The sequence below is a fragment of the Rhamphochromis longiceps genome, linkage group LG6, assembly GCF_057381845.1.
Source record: "Rhamphochromis longiceps isolate RC_006_pf linkage group LG6, R_longiceps_female_GT1.1, whole genome shotgun sequence".
Classification (NCBI taxonomy): Eukaryota; Metazoa; Chordata; class Actinopteri; order Cichliformes; family Cichlidae; genus Rhamphochromis; species Rhamphochromis longiceps.
In genome coordinates, this window is record NC_140562.1 from 34,478,468 (window position 1) to 34,500,067 (window position 21,600).

Here is a 21,600-nt window from a genome sequence, read left to right on the forward strand (position 1 = left end):
AAAGTCCCACACCACCAGTGATGAAGCCCCAGTGCATGTCCCACTAACTGGAACTGTTTCTCTGTACAGCTGCTTGCTGTTGCCACATTTTAACAGCACAACCACCTCTTAAAATTGCCACTGTGGTTACATAAAAAAAAATTTGTGTTTATTTGGTTGGTTGGTTTCTGCTATTTTAGAAATTATTGATGTTGTGTTTTAAAGGTGAGTAGCCTATAGTAAGTTTTGATTTTCAGAGCATGATGATTGATGACGATTAAGCACGATGAGTTTTTACTTGCACTTTCCTTTAATAAATCATGTGGATGTTTTGGATTTGCTCTCATGTTTTTTCATCATGGTGGGGAAAAAAACAGCTTATTAATTTCAAGTCTCTTTTAACTTCTGATTACTGTTACCCTTTAACATTAGGGAAACGTTAATATCAACTTAATATTCCCATGCTGTGATGTCTGTCTGGAATACAAAATGGAAACAAAACGATAGAAAAATTGGGGGGGGGGGGGGGGGGGGGGAATCCTGACTCTAAAAAATGTGAAATTTAAATACAAGCACATGAATTTGTAAATATTTATCAGTTTATTACAGTTAAAAAGATGTATGTACATACAGAACATCACCAAACATGGTCATTTTCACTCATTTGCAAAGTAGTACTCTGCAGCTAGTTGGTATCAGAATAATTTTCTTACAATGGGGCGGCATTGATTAAGTTTGTCATTTACAACCAAGCACAAGAGTCGGTGTATTTCTCTTCTTTTCCAATTGCCAAATAATGCTTAATAAAGGCATATATATCCAAACAAATAAAACATCGGAGGGGGGTGGGGGTGCTTAGTAAAACAGACTGTTGTTTAATTGCTGGTCCAGATTTCCTGTTTCAAACACACAGCTGTACACAGGTGGAAACACCTCAGACTGGATCTTGGTCACTGGTTAGCAATGAAGACTCACATAGAGGTAGTCATGTCTGCGTCTGCTCGTCCAGTCAAGAAACAACTCATCCAAAATCTGTTATGTCCAAGGACCCGCATCTCTTTACTGGCGTAAAAAGGAAATAAAAGAAAAAATGACTGTTTTTGTGGATTAAATCAAGCGGTCATAAAGGTTTTGCTTGGTGCACATAAGGCAGTCAAGTAAATGTATGGAGATACTACAGGAGGATGTGTCAGTGGCTGGGTGCGATTCAGATAAGTATGCACTGGGAAAGATTGGACAGCTTCACATTAAAGGGCCATTCCACCAAAGCTGACTCGGTTTATATACAAAAAAGATGAGTAATTATGAATCCATGTTCCCTCATGTGGAAACAAACCTGGAATTTTTTTGTTGTGTTTCTGAAAACATGTCCAAAACTACCTAATCTCAGTATAGATTTATTTTTAAGAAATTAAGTTTAGTCTCTCTGCAAAACTCCTGAATTAAACCTGATATAACTGCAGAGATAAGATATTAAAAAAATAAATACGTTGTTCTTTCGCAAAATAACAATGCAAGTCAGTGTTGGTGGAATTCCCTTTTAATGCCAAAGACAAGGGAGACGTAAGCTAATGCACATCCACTTGGTAGCATAATGGCATCATCTTCCATTGCGCTCTCTGTTTTCTTGAAAAACTCATCACATTACAGATTTTGTAATACTGAGCCTACCATAACGTCAGATTACTGTACAGAGTAAAAGGAAAAATAAGACAGAAGAAACTAGACCCAAATTTACATTGTAACAACCAGTTGCTTGTCATCAAGTACAGTCAGTGGCCATAGACACAAGGAATAGCCAAACAAACACATAAAAAAAGACCATTAAGGCTGCTTGTCAATGTAGATTAAGTAGGATAAGCATTGCCACACAATGCTTCGACACCCTTTGCAATATACAAAAAGGGAGCATTTGCAGATACACCAAATAGCCACTAAATCGAAATCTTCTATGCAAAAACGCCCGATTCTGACCCAGACAAATCATGTCAAATGTGTTCAACATGCTTGTTTCCTGTACAAAATAACAAGGCAAGAAAATGATGACTCATGATCCAGAAACAAAAAAGCAAAAGGAGCAAAATGACTGATTCTGTGATGCTCTCGATGGCCTAAAATCACAAACGATAGAAAAATAAACAAAATACTCCAATTATTTTGGATGCACCAGTACGCAATACATCATCACCACCTGCAGCAACAAGTCAGCACCTGGAACTGAATGGACAGGTCGGTGATCTCCATCTCCTCCTCAGAACATTAAAACTACATTCCACGATCTGATAAATACTCTCCACTCGATCAGCCCCGCTCAGTTCGTGCCTCACCTCCCGTCATCTCGTCTCTTCATACCCTGGCATTCTCAGCCTTGCAAAATGGCACATGAATAAAGTAAAACAGAGAGACTGAATGTAAAAATGGGTCACAGCGCTCACGCTGCATACCTAATGCACATCTCACTTTTGAGTACTCGTTGAAGGCATTTTTCACACAATTGTTTACAGCTAAAAGTAAATACACACACAAAACAAAAGAAACTTCCAAAGCTTTTATATAAAACCCAGGAATGCAATGCCTCCGGTGTGTTGTTGAGCGTGAACACAGAAAGCCCTTTTTACAATTTTTTTTGTCTTTTTCCAACAGTCTTGTACTGTAACTGCGTTAAGCTCAAATATGCACCTTGTGTTGTCTCATCGTTGTGTCCGAACGATTTGATCTGTGTGAAAACCACCGGGCCTGATGCTTAACCGAAAAGGTCAGTGGATTTGTCCCTTGTCAGGTTTTCGAGTGAAGTCTCTATCGTTCTTGGGAGTGGATCGTTTTCCCTTCTCCTGCCCTACTCGGCTCCCTCTGTCTCGGAACAGCATATGTTTAAGTCCATGAAAAGCAGCAACAGGTTCTGCTGGTAAATTAGAAGCAGCGTTTCATTGTTCCCCCAACCCTGACCCGACCCAACTCCAACGTGAGCTGTGGTGCTCACGTCACGTCACCTGTTGAGAAGAGTGGCCAACACAACCCACTAAAACACACCAAGCTGCTGCAGAGAAAGTAGGCCCACACATGTCAATACAAAAAAAGATCCATGATTGAATATAGAATTGGGATGCAAAACATCTTAAGGAAACAAAAAAGGTTTGGTTTGATTTCCTTTTGTTGGATTCTTAAAATGCACAGTCACAGGAGATAATACTAACTGAAAGCACATTTTATCATTTTGAAAAAAAACAAACAAACAAAAAAAACCCCAAAACAAATTGATTTAAAATAAACTGGGCTCATTTGAACTGCAGTTAGCTGTTATGCTTGCAACAGAGAAAGCAGGATATGTGAATATTAAAACTGTCTCACACCCAGAGACCTTTTTTTTTTTTTTTTTTTTTTACAGTTCAAGAGAGCAGGTTCCTTTGCGACTGAAAGGAAAACCTTCCCCAAAGAAAGTTACCATTTATTTTGAGCCAGTGAAACTCAGCATTTATATTTAATTGATACAAATTTACAACCGTTTAACAAATAAAATACTTCTGAAACAAAATGCCCCCATTCAAAAATAATCAATGAGAGACTACTGATTTTTTTTTTTGTCTTAATATAGAGAATGCAAATAAAAAGTGCATACAAGCAGCAGCATTGCTGGGACAGTGTGGGACAACAAAGATATCTTTAAAAAAAATTAAGTTACAAATCAATACAAATCAAGGGAATAGTTTGCATGATGCTATTAAGATTCTTAACTCGACCCTGTGAAAACAAACTACAGAAAATTAAAGACATCTTTTAAAAAGAAAAAAGAAAGAACTTTCAAGAAGTTACCGGCCAATGTTTTATTATAAATGTTTTTCTTCTTTTTTTTTTTTTTTAAACTCTCATACACTCACCACTTGCTCCAGAAGCTCAAAACGTCTTTTAAAAACGCTTGATATGTTGGTCAATGATCAACTGGATGACAGCTATGCAACCCAACACTGAAGATAATATCAAACAAGTAAACATAACTAAAAATTGCACTCAAGGCAACAACCAGTATTTGTATTAATATATAAAAACATCATTTATCCCATCACCTATGTATGCGCTGATGTTTCTCAATACCTTTTTGTCACATAAAATCAATATAGACAGGGCCCACAGCACTGCCTGCTTTAGAGAAAAGTCCAAGTTGCTTCTGTTTTTCAAGCATGTGTGATTGGCATTTCTCTATGTATGCATTTACTATCTCCTGCTGCTATTTATTTTTAAAAAAGACCCTAAAAAAGTAAAAACAAAAAGTAACAGCAGTAATTTAAAAAAAAAAAAAAAAAAAAAAAGTTACCGAAATAATTTATGTCTTTGTACTCTTGTGGTCAACCGTGTTTAGAAATAAACCACTGGTTCACTCTAGACATAGGCACATTTAAAAAAAAATTAAAAGGTTAAAAAAACAAAACAAAACAAAATGCCAAAAAAAAAAAAAAAAAAAAAGAACACCATCATTAGACCTTTGTTCTCTATAGTCAAGAAGCAATTAACACAATTTATGTCAAGGGAAGATGAGGTTTAAAAAAAATGTTTTAAAAATGGGAGAGTCAAAAGAATATATAACAAGATGACGTTAAAAATCACGGCAGCAGCAGTAAATTAAAAGTTCCAAAGACTTTTTGTTTGTTTTTGCATACAATTGTATCCTTGCTCACATAATAGATGCTTGTAATTACCGTAAATACATTGGCAATGGGAGCATGGTTTATATGGTTGAAAGACTTGCCACTTAGCTCACAGTTACTCAATATATATAACTTTATATATCTTCAGTTTTGGCAAATAGATGGAAATAATTCCTCTTGTATGATTCGGAATGAAAGACGAGTTACGGGTGATGGACTGGCGTCCTAAAATGACCGTGATAAACTGGAGAAACACAGAAGTCAAGTCTCCAAAGGTTTGCTTTGCTTCTGCCCAAGGATGATAAAAAGAAACATTTTCCTCCTCAGTATCCTCTTTTTATTTGCCCCACCGACACCTGTTGTGACGAGTGTGTTTTCTTTACAGTGTATGATACACATAATGAGGGTGGGCAGGCAAAAGGGTGCAGAGCAAGTGGAGGGTTTGCAGTTAATCAGGACTGGCATTGAGCTGCTCTTGGCTCAGACCATGGCACGGTATGGTCCCTGCATCTTGAGGAACTGAATGATGAAGGAAGGGCCTCCTGCGACAATCTGGGGTGGCAGATGGGTGAGGGGACAGTTCTCTATGCTCATGATGGACAGTTTACTGCAGAGGGCCAGCTCAAATGGAAGGCTGTGCAGGTTGGGGTTGTCGTTGAGGTACAGTTCCTCCAAGTTCTCCAGTGTGCCTGAGGACAGACATTATGCAGTGTTAGTTGAAGCGTATACTGTCATCCAGGGAAACCGTGTCAATAAAATAATTTTTTTTCAATGATAGCTCCTTTATTTAGTATATTAGATTTGATGCACTTTAAGCACTCATGAAATAGCAAATGAGGTACGCATAAGTGCAATTAATTCCAGCGCGCCAAAAGCTCAGGTCAGATTAGGTTCTGGTCATCTCCGCTAGACACCCCTGGCTCTGAGCAAAACAGCATCACCAATCTATTGTTCAAAGAGACAGCCAATGAGAATAAACTTGGGCTAAAAGCAGGGCACCTAAGTGCAGTTAAAGATAATCCAGGATTATTAAGAATGAAACTGTGCAAAGCTGCTGTAGTAACTACCACGTCAAGAATAAAAGTATTTTATTTATATTGCAAGAGGTTTCCTTGTAATGTTTTGCAATAAACTTTACTGATCATGATACCTAATGCTGCAACTAGTAATAATACAAACTGCCAGTTAGTGTCCTTTTGAAAGGCTTCACATGTTAGTGAATATGAAGGGCAACAACATAATTCATTCATATTAGAAAGGCCAAATTAAACCAAGCTCAGAAAAAATCATTAATGGCCATTAAGATGGTAAGGGCAAAACCTCCAATCTTCATTAGCTATACAAATTTTAAGTCTTACAAACTATAAATGTTGCACTGTTACTGCTTCAAAAGAAAATCCAAATACCTCTATACCACATCTATAACCTACTTCTCTCTGCCTAAACACTCTAAAAATACACTAACCTTATCTTCTTTCCCCACTCATTTTAATCTCTGGCTTAACGCAACACTAACAAAGCTATCCAGATTGGTCCAGTCACTGGGAGGAAGGGTCAGAGGTGGCACATACTGTGGACTGTTAAGCTCTTGAACTCTAATGGTTACGCTTAGCCTTTATGGAAAAAAATAATGGTTACATGTATTTTCTTTGTCATAAAGGAGATTTTCAGAATGGGTATAAGAGGAGTACTGACCAATCTCCTCCGGAAGGTGTTGCAGCTGGTTCTCCCCCAAACCCAGATGAGTCAGGTTGAGGAGGTGGCCGATTCCTCTGGGTAACATAGTCAGCTGATTATTTGTCAACACCAGTTTCTGAAACGAAGGTAGAGACAGCACAATGAAACTGTAAAAAGGCTTCTGATTCCACTGTATGCCACAGCATTTACCAGCTGGAGACCAACTGTGGATGATTATCTAATGTGTAGACAGGCTGTGCTGTATCTGCTCCTTAAAACTAAAGTGATTTCTATGATAAAGGATTAGGATCTCAGTTTTTAAGATTGTTAAAACAACTGATTCTGATTCATATACTTATGTGACTTATGTATGTATGTATGTATATATATATATATATATATATATATATATATATATATATATATATATATGTATATATTGTACTATTCTTAGTTAGCGTATTGTCTGTCTTGTCTTAATGTTGGTTTAAAATGGAGCACTGTAACAAAAAATAATTTCCCCCAGGGATCAATAAAGTATTCTGATTCTGATTCTGATTTACAACAGAAATCAGAGCAACCAGACAATTTTAGCAATGGTAGGCTTACCTGTAAATCTTTCAGATAAGCGATTTCATTAGGTAGACATTCCAACTTGTTTTCCTCCAAGTCAAGCTCCCTTAACTTTCTCAAATTCCCAATACCATGTGGTAACTTCTTGAGAAGATTATTGGACAAAATTAACACCTGTGAAGACAATGAGGGTTTTTTTTTTAATAAGGAACAATCAGACAGCTTGGCACTATTAAATATAATGATTCACAGAACAATTAAACATCACAATTAAACCAAAAAATAAACCCAGAAAAAGCAACAGCGGCTGATATGAGTTTATTTAATAAATCACTAGCCTCAAAGATAAGTTCCCAATGTTCATAATTTATTATAAATCTGTACCAAATATCATCTCTTAGATATTGTGCTGAGATACTAAAAAAAAAATCAAAAAAAAAAAAAAAAAAAAAATCACCCAACATTTATGTATGAAAGACTCACCTCCAGAGAAGCAAGACCACAGATATCCTCTGGGATCTTAGTCAGCTGATTGGTGGCCAGGTTAAGTTCAACCATGCTAGTCCATGTACCAAAATCCAAAGGCAGTGCTGTTAACTGGTTGTCCTGAGCGAAGACAAAGGAAAAGCGTTATTAGCAATATAACTGACTATTCAGTGAGTCAACAAAATAGGGTGAGCAGACTGATGGATTACATTAGATATGCTTCTTACAATAAAACATATTCTTTTGAAATGACACTTTAAGAGTACTCACCGTGTGTTTTTTTCCACGTAACAGATATTTGACTTCGATATATTTAATGATTCCATGAACTTTTATCGTTCTACCTCACTTTTATTAGAACTACTGTAAAAGCAAACTTTCCAAAAGTGCAGAATGTTGATTTGTTGCTTTGTTAAATATCAAAATTTTCTATGAATTCACAGGAGTGCATAACTTTTTGTATGTGACTCCATATTGCTCAGGTATAACAAAGCTTCAGTTCAATACCTGATGTTCCTGTGGTTTTTCTTCTCTGAAGATATTTTAACATGTCACAGCACAGATTCAATAATGTTCAAATTCAATTTAGCTCCCTCAGTTTCAGCCTCCTAGTATTGCTCATGCTAGCTCACAGTCACAGCTTACTGGAACACTTGACAATAACAGAGCCATTGTCCACCTGGACCTTTCTTTTTACGACAAGTCAAATATGTCTGCGGTAAAAACCAGGCTTAATATTCACCCGTTTTATCCTCTTGTGATACCTTACTACCACCAGACTTTGGCAAAAATAAAACAACAGCAGATAAAATGGAGATAATTTAACCAAAAGATATTAATTGTATATTGTATTACAAGCGTATAACTATACCTTCATGTTAAGCTTGCTTAACACTTTTGCCCTGGAAAAGATGCCAAAGGGTATCTTGTTGATACGGTTGTGCTCCATGTTGAGAGAGTAAATGGTTGAGAACTGGGATGGCCCACCCACAGGGTACGACTGGAAGCAGTTTCTTGCCAGTGTTAAACTCGTCAGATTGACCAAACTTGACAGCAGACCCTGGCCAAATACAGAAACAGTAGCATGGCAGGAATCATATGAGCAGGACAAGGCTGTTGGTATATGCGGTTGGGTTTTACACTGGATATATTCACAAGTAGACCACAAACATATCATATTACATTTGTGATAAAAATCCATGGTCTACTTACCTCTGGCAACACTGAAATGTTGTTGTTTTCAAGATTTAGCTCCTCCAGTTCTCGACATAGCGCTAAAGATCTGGGAATAGCTGACAATCTATTGTACCTCAGACCTAAGCGATTTATGCTTGACAAGTTTCCTGAAATAGTAACCAAAAACATTTTTTGCAGTCTTTTTGTATCATTATTAAATGTAGCTGGATTCACAAACTGATGAATACAAATGATGTAGTTATATTACCTATAGTCTCTGGGAGGTCCAAGAGCTCATTGTGCTGCAAGTCGAGGTTAGTTATCTGTGTGCAATTTCCAATCTCCCTCGGTAGGTGTTCCAACTGGTTATGGGCAACGTCCAGAGTAATGAGGCTGCATAGCTCCCCTGCAAGAAGATGCATACAAAATACAAAAACTACTAATTCAACAAGGGTGTTTTCAATATTATACACTGGCCTCACTGACAACTTCTAAGCCTTTTGTCTCATTCCACATAAAGAGAATTAAAATACAGATTTAAATGTGCAGAACAGATTTTTTTCCCCCCGAATTGGAACAGCCAAGTTAACAGCAACAATTTTTAAATGCACTACAGTACGTTAGAGAGAACATTGACAATTACAACGCTGTTATTAGTTTGGGATTTTGGAATTTAGTAATGGTCTATGTAGTACTGCTGGAGCTGAAGGAGACTGTGTATAGGGGTGTTGTAGAATCATATACATTAAAAAAATGGCCATCACAACGTACACCCTGATTGAAAATTAATACAGCTAAATATTTCAAATCCATGGTCAATCACTCCCTTACACTGGAATCTTCTTACAGTCAGTGAAAAAAGGCTGTCTTTTGTCCTTCCTTCACCTGAAAAATTCATTTCCATTTTACTCACCTATCTCAGCGGGTAGCTGTTTGATCTTGTTCTCACGAATGCTGAGCATGGTGAGTTTGGATAGGTTTCGGATGTCCTTCTCCACTGTTGTAATGCGATTGAAGCGCAAGTACAGCGTGGTCAAAGATGTCAAGCGATAGACGACTGGTGGTATCTCTCTTAGCTTGTTATGTCGGAGGTCAAGCATTCGAAGCTTCTTCAGGGAGTCCAGGGAGTCAGGCAAACTGGTCAGGGAGTTCTCACTGAGGGCCAAAGTGACCAGGCCTGATAGGCAACCCACCTCAGCTGGCAGGCTCTGCAGCTTATTGCTGTATAGGTAGAGTTCAGTCAACTGTGTCAACTCCTTAATGGAAGTGGGCAGAGTGTGAATGGACCGCTTGGACAAATCCAGTCTCGTCGAATTCTCCTCCCGACATTTGTTAAGCTCTTTGATCACCTCTGCATTACTGGACTTCTTGCGTGTACCTGTTGCTGGGTTTGGCCGCTTTATCGTATTGTCAACAGAGAAGGCAACACCTGGTGTTGAGCTGCTGGTGTCCTTCTTTCCTTCTTTGGCATCTTTCCCTTTGGTCTTCGGGTCTTTGCCCCCATCCTTCACTAAGCCGGCCGGACCACCTTTGGGGTCCTTTTCTTTCGTTTCTTTATCTTTACCTAAAGTACTACTCATGTCGACGTTATCGGGGAACCTACAAGATTGCTCATGGGAGTCTCTCTTGTCAGGTCACTTATTCCAAAAAAACAGGACAGACAGCCAAAGAGGCTTTTAAAAAACACATTCCTGTGCAGGCCCACACATTTACAATTACCCTTGGAATAAAGGCCTTTGGATCCAAAGACTTTTTGGATACTTATGATACTTTGTCCCTTTGTTAAAATGCCATGGGAGAAAAAATCCTTTGAAGTAGCTGGATTGTGGCATCCATAGGCCACATGCTTAAGTGTTTGAACAGCACACGATCCCAGGACCTTCGGATGGAAGCTCTTTCCCGTTGCAAAGGTTAATGAAGGTTTGTTTTTTTCTTTTAAAATTCCTTCGACGTTTGCTGTGGGAGAAAAACAGAAATTTTGTTTAAATTGGCAATTTTTACACTTTACAAATATAACACTTTGGATTTTGACAGTAAATTTTAACTAGCTGTCAGTCACTTTCTCACACAATTTTTGTTTCTTTTAACTCTTTCCTGGCAGTTCTGACAAAAAGAAATACCCCTTTTTGAAAGAACTTCTAAGAACAAAATGTTTAGAAATATTTTCTACTCTGATGATGAATCTTAAAAGTGTTTCCTACTAAAAGAATGCAGTTCTCATTACCATTTAAAATAAATCTTTAGTCCTCTTGTAGTGGGCAAAGATCAGAATATGTGTATATGAAAACTGAGAAAAAAAGAGAATAAAATGTAAACATGCTCCTTAGAGTTGTGCTGATATATGACAATGTCGAGATCAAAGATTGTAAAAATGAGCGGCGATAGCATAGGTAATTTTTATTGCATTTCCTCTTTAATGCATTAAATCATTATTACCATTATCATCATTATGAAAGTTTAATAAATTGGATCTGCCTTCACTATCATTTCTCCATAGAATCAACACATGCAACACAGAGATGTCTGGGTTTGCAAAGGCACGAAATTAATGTGAGTGAAGCAGCTGTAGCGAACCATCATCATCTACTGACAGAAAACAGGAGGATATTTCTGACCGCCGTACTGATTTTTGAATTAGAGCTTAATGTGACTACTGAGATGCTCTTCTATCTTATCTCATTAGGCCTTAGTCATCTAGGTCTAGAAACCAGGCAGTGATCCCCTGAAAACATCTGGCTGCTAGGGAGAAGCGTGTATTCCCAGACCGTCTGACAACAGGCTGCTGGCTGCCAGTGTGTGAATTTGCAAGAACTGAAAAGAGGGTGATTGATTTGATCACTAGCAGGTTGCTGCTGTTAACGAGTGTAATACAAATAGGAAATTCAGACCACTCACCCTCAAAGTAAAAAGTTGCAATTTTTGAAACATGGTGGTTTGAGTGTTAAGTAGGGCTGCCACGATTAGTCGACTAGTCACGATTACGTCGACTATCAAAATCGTCGACGACTGATTTAATAGTCGACGCGTCATTTGAAGCTTTGTAAGATCACAAAAGCAGGAATAAGTAGCAGGATTTAAGAGTGTAATAACGGACTGAAACAGAAGATGGCAGCACTGCATGTACAAGGATGCCAGCTGCCGTTAAACCCCGAAGAAGAAGAAACTGTGTCCCAGAATTCATAGCGCGGCCCAGCGCAGTTGTCAACAATGGCGGCAGCTAGTTAGTTTTAATATTACTCTTATTATTCTTTCTGGGTCACAAAATAAACGTTTAACATATTTTCAGGCGAGAATGTAGCTGTGTAAACCTCAAATATCTGCTCAGTTTATCAAGACACCACATATTTTCAAAAGCGCTCCGACGTTTTCGGAGGCGTCTGTTACCCACTAGCTCGATAGCTAGCCGGGGGCCATGAGAGCACCGGACTCCCGGCAGATCGTTTTCAAACCCACCGCCCTACTCAGGTTAAACATATACAAGTCACTTAGATAACTTAAAAATGTTATTGTTTGGCTTTTTTCAGTATTTTATTTGTTCCTGAGTAAATCGGCTGAGTTTATTAAACTCCACCGAAACAATCTGCACATTTAATTAGAATTCAATTAACTATCATCTTGTCTTTATTTTTAGTTAGCACAGACCTTAAACACTTAAAGCTGTAAGCTAATGATAGTTATATAAGAGCAGATGCTGCTGGTGCAATAAGCTGTACTTTTACGTTCAATGGATGATGATCTGATTAGTCGACTAATCGCAAAAATAATCGGTGACTAGTCGACTATCAAAATAATCGTTTGTGGCAGCCCTAGTGTTAAGGACTTTTATTTTAAATGAAAAAAACTGTCCATTTCGAGTTTGTATCACACTTTCACAACCGCTTGAAGGTCAGCAAATGTTTTCAGACATATTTGTGTATTTCATACAAACTACAAGTGACCACAGCAACCTACTGACCAAAGCAATTGCACAGAGGGTTTCAGTGCAGCACCGTATAGCTCTTTGCAACCAATTTCACTTGGCGATAGCAGCAAGCAGCCTCCTGAAACCACTTGCCAATGGTAAGGAATACTTAGTCAATTTCACAGAAACCTCACGCAACCAGTCAAAACCGGTTGAGCAACCCTCCACCCACCTCCTCTGTATCTTTTATCAGACATAACTGGTTACCGGGAGATTGCAGACCAGTCTCTCAACTTATGTGATTGGAGCTGTGACTTTTTTCTTCATCTGGTTTTTCTGTCAGTGGAAAAACTCAGCTGTGTGAGAAGGGTATGGAATAGAGGTCAGGCAAGATGGGTAAGATAGGTGAAATGTTTTATTCAAGGGGGGGAGGATGATGGATGCTACTACAGCTCTACGGTTAACAAGTCAAGAGTCAGCAAAGGTTGACTTTATACCGTTTTAGCTGTTCAGCTGATATCTACCCACTTAAGTTAACTACTTATAGTAGACTCATTGTTGTACTGAACATGCGACATTGCTAGAAAACTGCCGGAACATGTTTCTCTTATTGTGTTTCACTGGCATTTAAACAAGATACACTGACAATATTCTTCCTTAAAAAAAACAGGTTTCATATGCTGTCATTATAATTAAGATATTGAGTGTGCTCTGCCAGATCAAGAAATCTGTTTAATTCACTCAAGCATAACCTCACACCAACTACAAAACAAACATTGCATTGTTCTAAGTCTAACACCCCACTTAACCACCCCATACAAAATTTACAACGAAATGATCATATTGACTCCTGAGGCAATACTTATGCCCTAGATGTCCAGAGCAAACAAGAACAGATGTTAAAGAATATACATGTGTGGTACTTGTCTCAAATACTCCCAGACAAAACACAGTCCTTTGGATCTTTATGTGACAAACTAAGACAGCCTCTCTCTGGCAGCCGTCTCTGTTTAGCCTCTTGCTGGTGCACCTTGATGACTGTGTAAGCTCTCCAGCACTAGTACAGGCTAAGCTGCAGCAAAAAGAGAGGCAGGTTTGGCTCAGGATCAGAGCTAAGTGAAAAGGTTAGGACTGCTGAGAGTAATCTTTAGAAGTGGTTTTCAAAGCATGAAGTTCCCACAACAACAGGTCATATGACCTTTTGGGTAAAAGAAATGTTTGGTCAATAGTAGCACCCCTTACATGAGAGAAAGCCTTGTAGTGTGTTTCTGTAAATAATAAAATGATGTATCCACTGCTCCTTTTCCCTGTCATAAATAAGTTAAACAGCTAATACTGTCTCTAACAGGCATACCTGTGTACTACATATTTAAAGAAAATGAGAATACCCAGGCCAGTCCAACTCCTAGAGCAATGTAAACCAAACTGTGCAAGCAACTTCCTTTTATGGTTGTACTCTCCGTACCTGTCCTTTTACTTCTTTATGGCTATAACAAACTGCAAGTAAAAAAAAAAATCATCTGTATAGATTTGAATGCAGTTATAGACTTATAAGAGTTGTTGTATGTTATGCACACAATATGCACACTGATTTCAAATCAGTGCAGTTAAGAGTCCAATGCATTCTGCTTTCATTTAAATCTGTTTCTCTCGTCTCTGTGAATGGTAGACATGAGCATTGATCAGTGGTCACGACTATTTGCATAGTAATGATCGTGAAACTGAGCTCATGGCTCACTGTTAGTCAGTGGTGCTAGTTTTCGTCATTATGCGAAAGTACTGTTTATAAGGTTAGGGAAACCTACAGTGAACTGAGACTGAAGAAGTCACGTGAATGTGTAACAAAACATTTCTCCTGCTACATCCAAATGAATGGAGAAAACTTTCTCTGATTTTTCTCCACTCCTTTGCTTTTTTTGGTTCACCATGTGTGTGCCGATAAAAAAAAGAGTTTAAGGTAACTTGTCACATTACTGGAAATGAAATTCCAGTACAACTGTGGATGCTCCTTAATCCAAAAATGAACCAATATCAACCCCAAATTTTTGGAAGACAGCTGCCAAAACAATCCTGAATATGATGACAAAGGTCAGAATGCCACAAGCTCTGCTGCTGATAGTGGAGTTAGTCGTGTCCGAGGCACTGGCTGGTCTCTTGCTGATATAGTTGAAGCACAAGAAAGAGATTAGGGCAACTCCTGGCTCCATAAGACCAACATTTAGGCTACATACAAAAGTAAAAGAAAACGAAAATGAAGCCAAGAGAGAAAAGCAATGTTGTCCCCTCCCTTTGAGCTTTGCTCCACTTGATTTTACCTGAATACAGTCAACTAAGGAGAAATATACTTTTATTTCATAGGTATTCTGCTTAATTTGTCCTTGGGACTAAGCACCAAAGAACAGTTGCCTCATAGATAAGGCAAAGACTGTGTCTCATTTATGGCAATCTGATCAACTAGAATGCATTTTATGCTTCAATGAATGAAACAGTCAAAAATATTTTTATTCAAATCCTGGAGCATTTCCTTTGGGAGTGACCAAAACCTCTCTGGTGGGACCAAAATTCTTTGTATGCAGGATAAACCCTGAATTTGTGATTATCGTATCATCATTGTCAGTAGCAATGACAGTAAAACATTTCCCTAAGCAAAACAAGGGTATTATGATTTGTATGTGTCAAATAAATGCAGTGGTTTCTGTAAAAATCACTAAGTGGCTTAATATTTAAATGAGCAAATACATTATCACTTCAGAAGGATAATAACAGAACACATTAAGAAGAAGCACCAACAGGTAAGAGCGCTGTTGAACAACCACAGATTCAAGATATTCAGCCACTAGGTTAAGGCAAGTCCCTATTTGCATGAATGTAATGGTTGGCTATAAATACTGGAGTCCTGCTCATTTTGGATCATTTTAACATTGGCTCTAGCAGGCAGCATTCAAAAGCCCCTCACTTGGCTAGGTTCCTGCACAATGATAAATGATGATAAATAGAATCTAACAGCAATACATATATTCAAATACTAAAGACTGACAATATGTGACACCAACCTTTCAAGTGGGGATATGCTATAGCCAATACGGGTGGGAGAAAAACTGACACAAATATGAGAGATTTTGATATTTCGACTGCCAATACCCTATCGATACAGGGACACCAAATATCAATAATGTATTACAGAAATTAAAATACTCTTGTGCACCACCAATCCTGAGATAATTTTAGCCCAACAATATTACATTTTGTTACAAGGAAACTACAAGGAAACAAATCTGAACACACTCAGCTTGACAAAGCTACCTCCTAATTCAGAACAAGCTAACAGCTCACTCACAAGTAAAAATAGGATAGCAACCTCACTGCATCTACTAAAATTGGTGATGGCATCAATTTTTTTTTGCATACTGTAGTGTCTGAATGGTTGCTCAGATTTTGAGAGTGTTTCACAATCACAACCACTTTTGATCGCAAGGCAACTGCACAGGTGGCCAGATAGGAGGCAACCTTTCTGCAAACAGTCACAGTCTTACTTAGACTTACTGCAATCACTCAAGTGAGACTGCTAAAGGTTTGCAAATAATTTCTAAGCTATAAATGCAGACACATTGCCAATATGTTACCACCAGTCTGAATGCGTTTCCAGGAGACTCGACTCAGCTGGCTTTGAGCTGGATGTATTCTGGTTATAATCCTTTTTATTAGGAAAGTTGTTGAGTGTAAATGTAGCAGTTCAATATGAATTTCTGATAAATGATACAAATATGTGATAGCAATAGATATTTGATTTTTGACCATTTATCACAGTTAATTGTTGTATTAGCATAAAAAGATTGCATGCAATTGCCAACTTGAACCATTTGAATCACACACTGATAGCAAACTGACTCCACCTTAAGATAACATTTCTGGCAGTGTTGATATGCCTGAAATCTCATTTTGCACCAAAAAGAAAAATAACTTATCAAATAAGGTCATCTTATTGAATGAAAAAAAGATCAGTGATATCTAGAGAAAACTGCTGTTACTTGAAAAAATTTTTTCAACATAAACTTTCTCAACAAATAACATTTAAACTCATCTCTCAGAAGAAATTATATACATATTATTAAGGCTTATTACAATAAATATTACATAAATTAAAACACTCCACTGTAAACTAATATCAGAGTAGGTCTTCAGCTGGTTTAGCATGTAAGACAATGTCCTATCCTATCCAAGTCAACCTAATTGTATTTAAATAATGCTAAGTCACAACAACAGGTCCCCCAAGGTGCTCCTAAAAGTAAAGAAACTCAGACACCATGTAGAATGATCAGTGTAACTTTTCTTCTCTATGTGCATCACTCTAATTTTGCACTTTGAACATTCCCTCACATCAGTTCTGATAGTTTCAGTAATCTACATCCAGCAATTTGCTGAAATCTGTGACTCCTTATATTGATGTTATGCTTATTATTTTTTATTACTGAGACAATGATTGTTATTCTCTCAATGATAAATATAAAACCTGCGGTGAAAAAGTAGCCAGAAATGCACAAGAGATATTGCTGCATCGACGCAAAGTGTAGTTACATTTCTAGGAAGGTACACGTCAGGTTATGGTGTAGAGTTTCAGAAGGGTTTGTGGTTATGATGTAGCTACAGAGCAGATTTCCTGCTGAGCCATAATTTCCCAGTCAGCAGTTAGCAATAAGCTAGCTAGTTTTTTTTAGCATCTGTTACCCCATGGCTCACTATAGTACCTTTGTGTTAATATAAACACATTACAGCAGACAATCTCTTTCTAAAAAGACTTGGATAAGGGTTCATTTGTTCTTAAACAACAGGAAAAAAAAAGTGCATTTATATTCAGGAAGCAGACACTGAAAACAGACAAATCATAACCAGGTTAGCAATTAATATGTTGTTATGTGGTCTGAGTTATGTGTAACCAAAAGGTTCTATATCCCAGGCTTAATCCTCATAGTGAAACCTTACTTGGCTCATCTGTAAGCCCCAAGGCTCTAGTATACACAGAGATTATTGTTATTATTTTACACCTCATTCTAAACATGTTGTACACATACTGAAGTCTAAGAAAAAGCCATAGAACATGTAAAATGACAACATAATTCTTGGGGGACTGTTCAACCTGAAGACACCACACACATACGGAAAAGGTTTGGTCGGTTGTCAGAACTAGGTTACTGTTAATGCTGTGGTATTGGGTGTGCTTAGTCAGACCAAGAAAGTCTAGTGTACCAAGGATAAACTCAAACCGACTTGCTCCTGCTACGCAAACATGGCCCAGTGGGTGTTAACATTGCAGTAAGCCTACAACCCCATCTAAGCAATCGTTCAACTACTTAGCTAAACCCTACAAAATCCACAAAAGAAAGACAATTTTAACTAGATACGTATGACTGGAAAACCTAATAAGTCAACAAAGGACATAACTCATGTGAAATTATGCAACTACTCAGCCAAACCTGTTTGACCAGAACGGTAAATTATGGATGAGCCTTTAGATCACCCTTCACAACTGACTGATATGCTCATGTGTGACTGTGTGTAAGCTGAAACTACTTGTTTAGCCAATGTAAATATGAGGCTGAACTCAAGCAAGGTTTTGCAGAAAAAGCTAATGCATTTGTCCATCAACACAACCACAACACCACCATAAAGTGCTATTTGAACTTCCCACATAGACTAATGAAGTTATCCATTAAGGATATCTTGGGCCCATCTGCTAATGTCAGTACATTCAGGCATGAGTGGAACTGTTCTCCCTTGTTTGTCCATTATAATCCCTTTAGGATCAGATGATACATGTGCCGATATATCAGCTAATTAGAGAATGCAATAAAGCACGTCCGAAGCAAAGAAATGTTTCAGAGTCAGATTCAAGAAATATTCAGTCATCTGCTTGCTGGTACTTCACAGTAAGTTGAGGCCTGTCAATATAGAATCTCCGTATGATAGAAGGACGCAAAATTGCACAACAGGGGTGAGGTGGCAGCTATCGCTGTTGCCACTAAACAGAACTCCACATGACCCCACTAGGTTGAGGGGGGTCATGTAGGCTACGTGTGCAAATGGCAAACCCCTGGAAACAGACTACCGACAGAAACGGTAGCTACCAGGTCGAGAAGTCGCATTTCAATATCACCCAATTTCCATGATATGAACACCTAATATGGGTATGACAGTGTATTATCAGTAATGTGAGTGTAACACCTTGACGCTAATAATGCTACGTTGTGACTGTTAACCTAACTGCACAAGCTAGACAACTATTTGTCGTAAACCAACTCGAGTAAGCTAAAATGTCTTCTGTTAGCTAAGCCACTTATAAAACTAAGACATATAATACACGTCTCAAAGTCTTTTCTAAACTGGGAGAAACTGCAACCTGCTAAGACGACTGACAACAAGGCAGGAAATAAAAACAGCTAAGCTGAGCGTCAACGGCACGGCAAACGTCAGTTATACCAGACTGCTAAATTGCTACCGTCAGCTAGCGAGCAACTTAGCTTACAAGCTAACGGTACTTTTTTTTTCCCAAACAAGGAAAATCAAAACAGCTGTCATTAGCACATAATGAAATAAAGGACCATTGGTGGGTGTTTGCTAGACCGTGCAGAGAGGGTGTCGAGATTTGCCCTTAATACTCACACCCAGCGCTTAGCTTAATCATTAGCAGAGGTGTGTGTGTGTGTGTGTGTGTGTGTGTGTGTGTGTGTGTGTGTGTGTGTGTGTGTGTGTGTAACGCAGGCCCGAGCGGAGCGGCTGTCGGACGTAGACCGACCCGACCGAAGGGGGGGAAATCTCTGCTGTAGCCAGCTGAGTGCATACGGGTAGCAGATACCCAAAGAGAACATCCTGTGAAGGCGTGAAGGCAGCTGATATCCCGACCCGAGCAGCCACGCAAGGCCACAGAAGAGCCGACAACCTGTAACGCTGAATCTAAGCGCCGTTCCCGTTGTGAATATGAGCCGAGAAAAAAGAAAACAGTGAAAAACAGCGGCCATTCCGAAGCTGAACAAAAGAGTGCGTTCGTACTCGCCACCGCAAAATGACACATCGCTGTTACACACGCCTTAACGAGAGGCTGACAAGTACGTTACATCTAGAGCAATGCGTTACCGTGCTGTGGGGATAAAAACGTCCAATGTTAATGTACTAAAATAACTGCTTTACCTTCAGAGGTGTGACTCCGCCATCCTTGCTGCTTCCTCCTCTTTTCCTACACTGCTGCTCTGCTCCCCTCCCTCCCCCGGTCACCAAACTGCGTCATTCACACGCCTAACCAATGTTATCACGAGACTTTGAAATGCAATCAAACGTCCATTATTTTACAAACATTTATCTGTGAAAATCAATCTGAGACAATAATAATGATTGATTACAAACCGGAGCATTAAAACAATGTATTGAAAAGAAAATTAAAAAAGAAAACGAACTCATACAAATCTCTGACTTTTATTAACTGTAAAACTGTGCAAATACATTCTACAACTAAAAAGAGATGAATGTCCTTAAAAAAGCAAGCGGATTTGTTTTCTAATTTATGTCATGTCTCTTCTTCTTTTTTTACACTTATGAAAGTTTTCTGAGTTTTCAGCTCCTGAAAACGCCCCCTCCTGAAAACGCCCCCTCATAAGTGTAAAAAAAAAAAAAAAAAACCTGCAACCACTTGGGGCTGTGTCCAAAAGTTATTCGCTCCCATGTTAAAATACACACAGCAAAATGTGTAGACTTGCAAAATAGATGCAAAATAAAATCCAATGAATAAATAAAATTGTTCAATGTACATTTAAAACAGTACTACAACAGGCAATTCTATAATTATAACCTATACACTGGACCACCTTTACAAATACAAGACAGATTCAAGCATCAGCAATCTAATTTAAACCACATCATGAACCCATCTGCATAATAAACAATACAAGCATGGTACAATCACAGAGAAATATAGTCAGAGCTATAAAGGTGCAAAAATATCTGTAGTTATGGCTTAGTGCACAATATATGAGAGACTTTCTCTGCAGAAATGGGTTAATGAACTCACCAAACACTAGGATACTTGTGAATCCAGAATATATAAAGGCTGCAGTTTGTTTTGCAATCTTTGACTGAGCTCATGCTTTTAAACCTTGTTGCACAAGCTAAAAAATTGCCTCTTTTTTAGTCTAATTTAGACATATGGGGGTTAATCCAAACATTCCGAATTGCATAAGCCCATGCCCCACAAAACCATTTCTAGTGCAATTGCTGTAGATCCACTACGGAGCTACTGTTAACCAAATAATTAACATGAGTGTGATTGTTACTGCAATAACTTACTAGTGATGCGAGGGGGCAGAGGCCACACAGTTATGGATGGGACTGATAATGCCACCCTTTCATTCTATATGATAACTTCTGGCTTCAAAAACAATAACATGGCAGCAGACAAAATGCTTATGTTAGCTTTCATAATGGGGAACACAAAAACCAGTGGTCATGTCCATGTTTTATATACAGTTTGTTATCTTTACACATTTAATTTACAGTGAATACAATTTACAGATGACAGTGGAAATACACTGCTCAAAAAAAATAAAATAAAAAAATAAAGGGAACACAAAAATAAGACATCCCAGATCAGAATGAATGAAATATTCTTATTAAATACTTTTTTTTTTTTACAAAGTTGAATGTGCTAACACCTGTGGATGTCGGGCCCTAATTTACATTGTGTTGTTTAAGTGTTCCCTTTATTTTTTTGAGCAGTTTATAAAAGATCCAAAACCCATCGTTGTGTTGAGTTTTTGTGTTGTATATATCAAACAACTTGTCTAGCTCTAAAAATATTTTTAGTTTCATATAGATCCTAAGTGAGAGTAGATCATTCTAGAACATATTTTCACTTCATGTTTATTGTGGCAATAAAAAATAAGAAGAAAGAGATTATGCACAGACAAAATCATCTATATATTTGTTGCAACCATGACATCCGTACTTGAGAGTGGTTATACTACAAACTAATAACGCTGTCAAGTATTCATTCAAAATTGTATTTTAAGGTACTCATTTTTTATATCCCACTGAAACATATATAAAATACTTGAAATATATACAAAACTCTGAAGGTGAAATAATGCTTTTCATCTGCAGTAATTTCCCCTGACAGATCTAATA

General features: G+C 38.0%; 1 protein-coding gene across 1 annotated transcript; it reads right to left on the bottom strand.

The window, feature by feature from the left end:
- Positions 1-748: 748 nt before the first annotated feature.
- On the bottom strand, positions 749-19,690 carry shoc2 (SHOC2 leucine rich repeat scaffold protein). The gene is made up of 9 exons (XM_085410357.1): positions 19,615-19,690; positions 9,445-10,487; positions 8,800-8,937; positions 8,568-8,698; positions 8,227-8,415; positions 7,353-7,475; positions 6,906-7,043; positions 6,315-6,432; positions 749-5,308 (listed from the first exon to the last, which is right to left on the bottom strand). Exons 2-9 carry the CDS (start codon positions 10,109-10,111, stop codon positions 5,100-5,102), a joined length of 1,713 nt encoding a protein of 570 aa, XP_085266483.1. The 5' UTR covers positions 10,112-10,487; positions 19,615-19,690; the 3' UTR covers positions 749-5,099.
- Between the last annotated feature and the right edge of the window lie 1,910 nt (positions 19,691-21,600).

Coding starts and splice junctions, on each gene's coding strand:
- shoc2 (XM_085410357.1), bottom strand. CDS start 10,111: ATGAGTAGTACTTTAGGTAAAGATAAAGAAACGAAAGAAAAGGACCCC. Junction 8,416..8,567: donor ACATTTCAGTGTTGCCAGAG/GTAAGTAGACCA, acceptor GTATTTGGCCAG/GGTCTGCTGTCAAGTTTGGT. Junction 7,044..7,352: donor GTGGTCTTGCTTCTCTGGAG/GTGAGTCTTTCA, acceptor TTGTCTTCACAG/GTGTTAATTTTGTCCAATAA.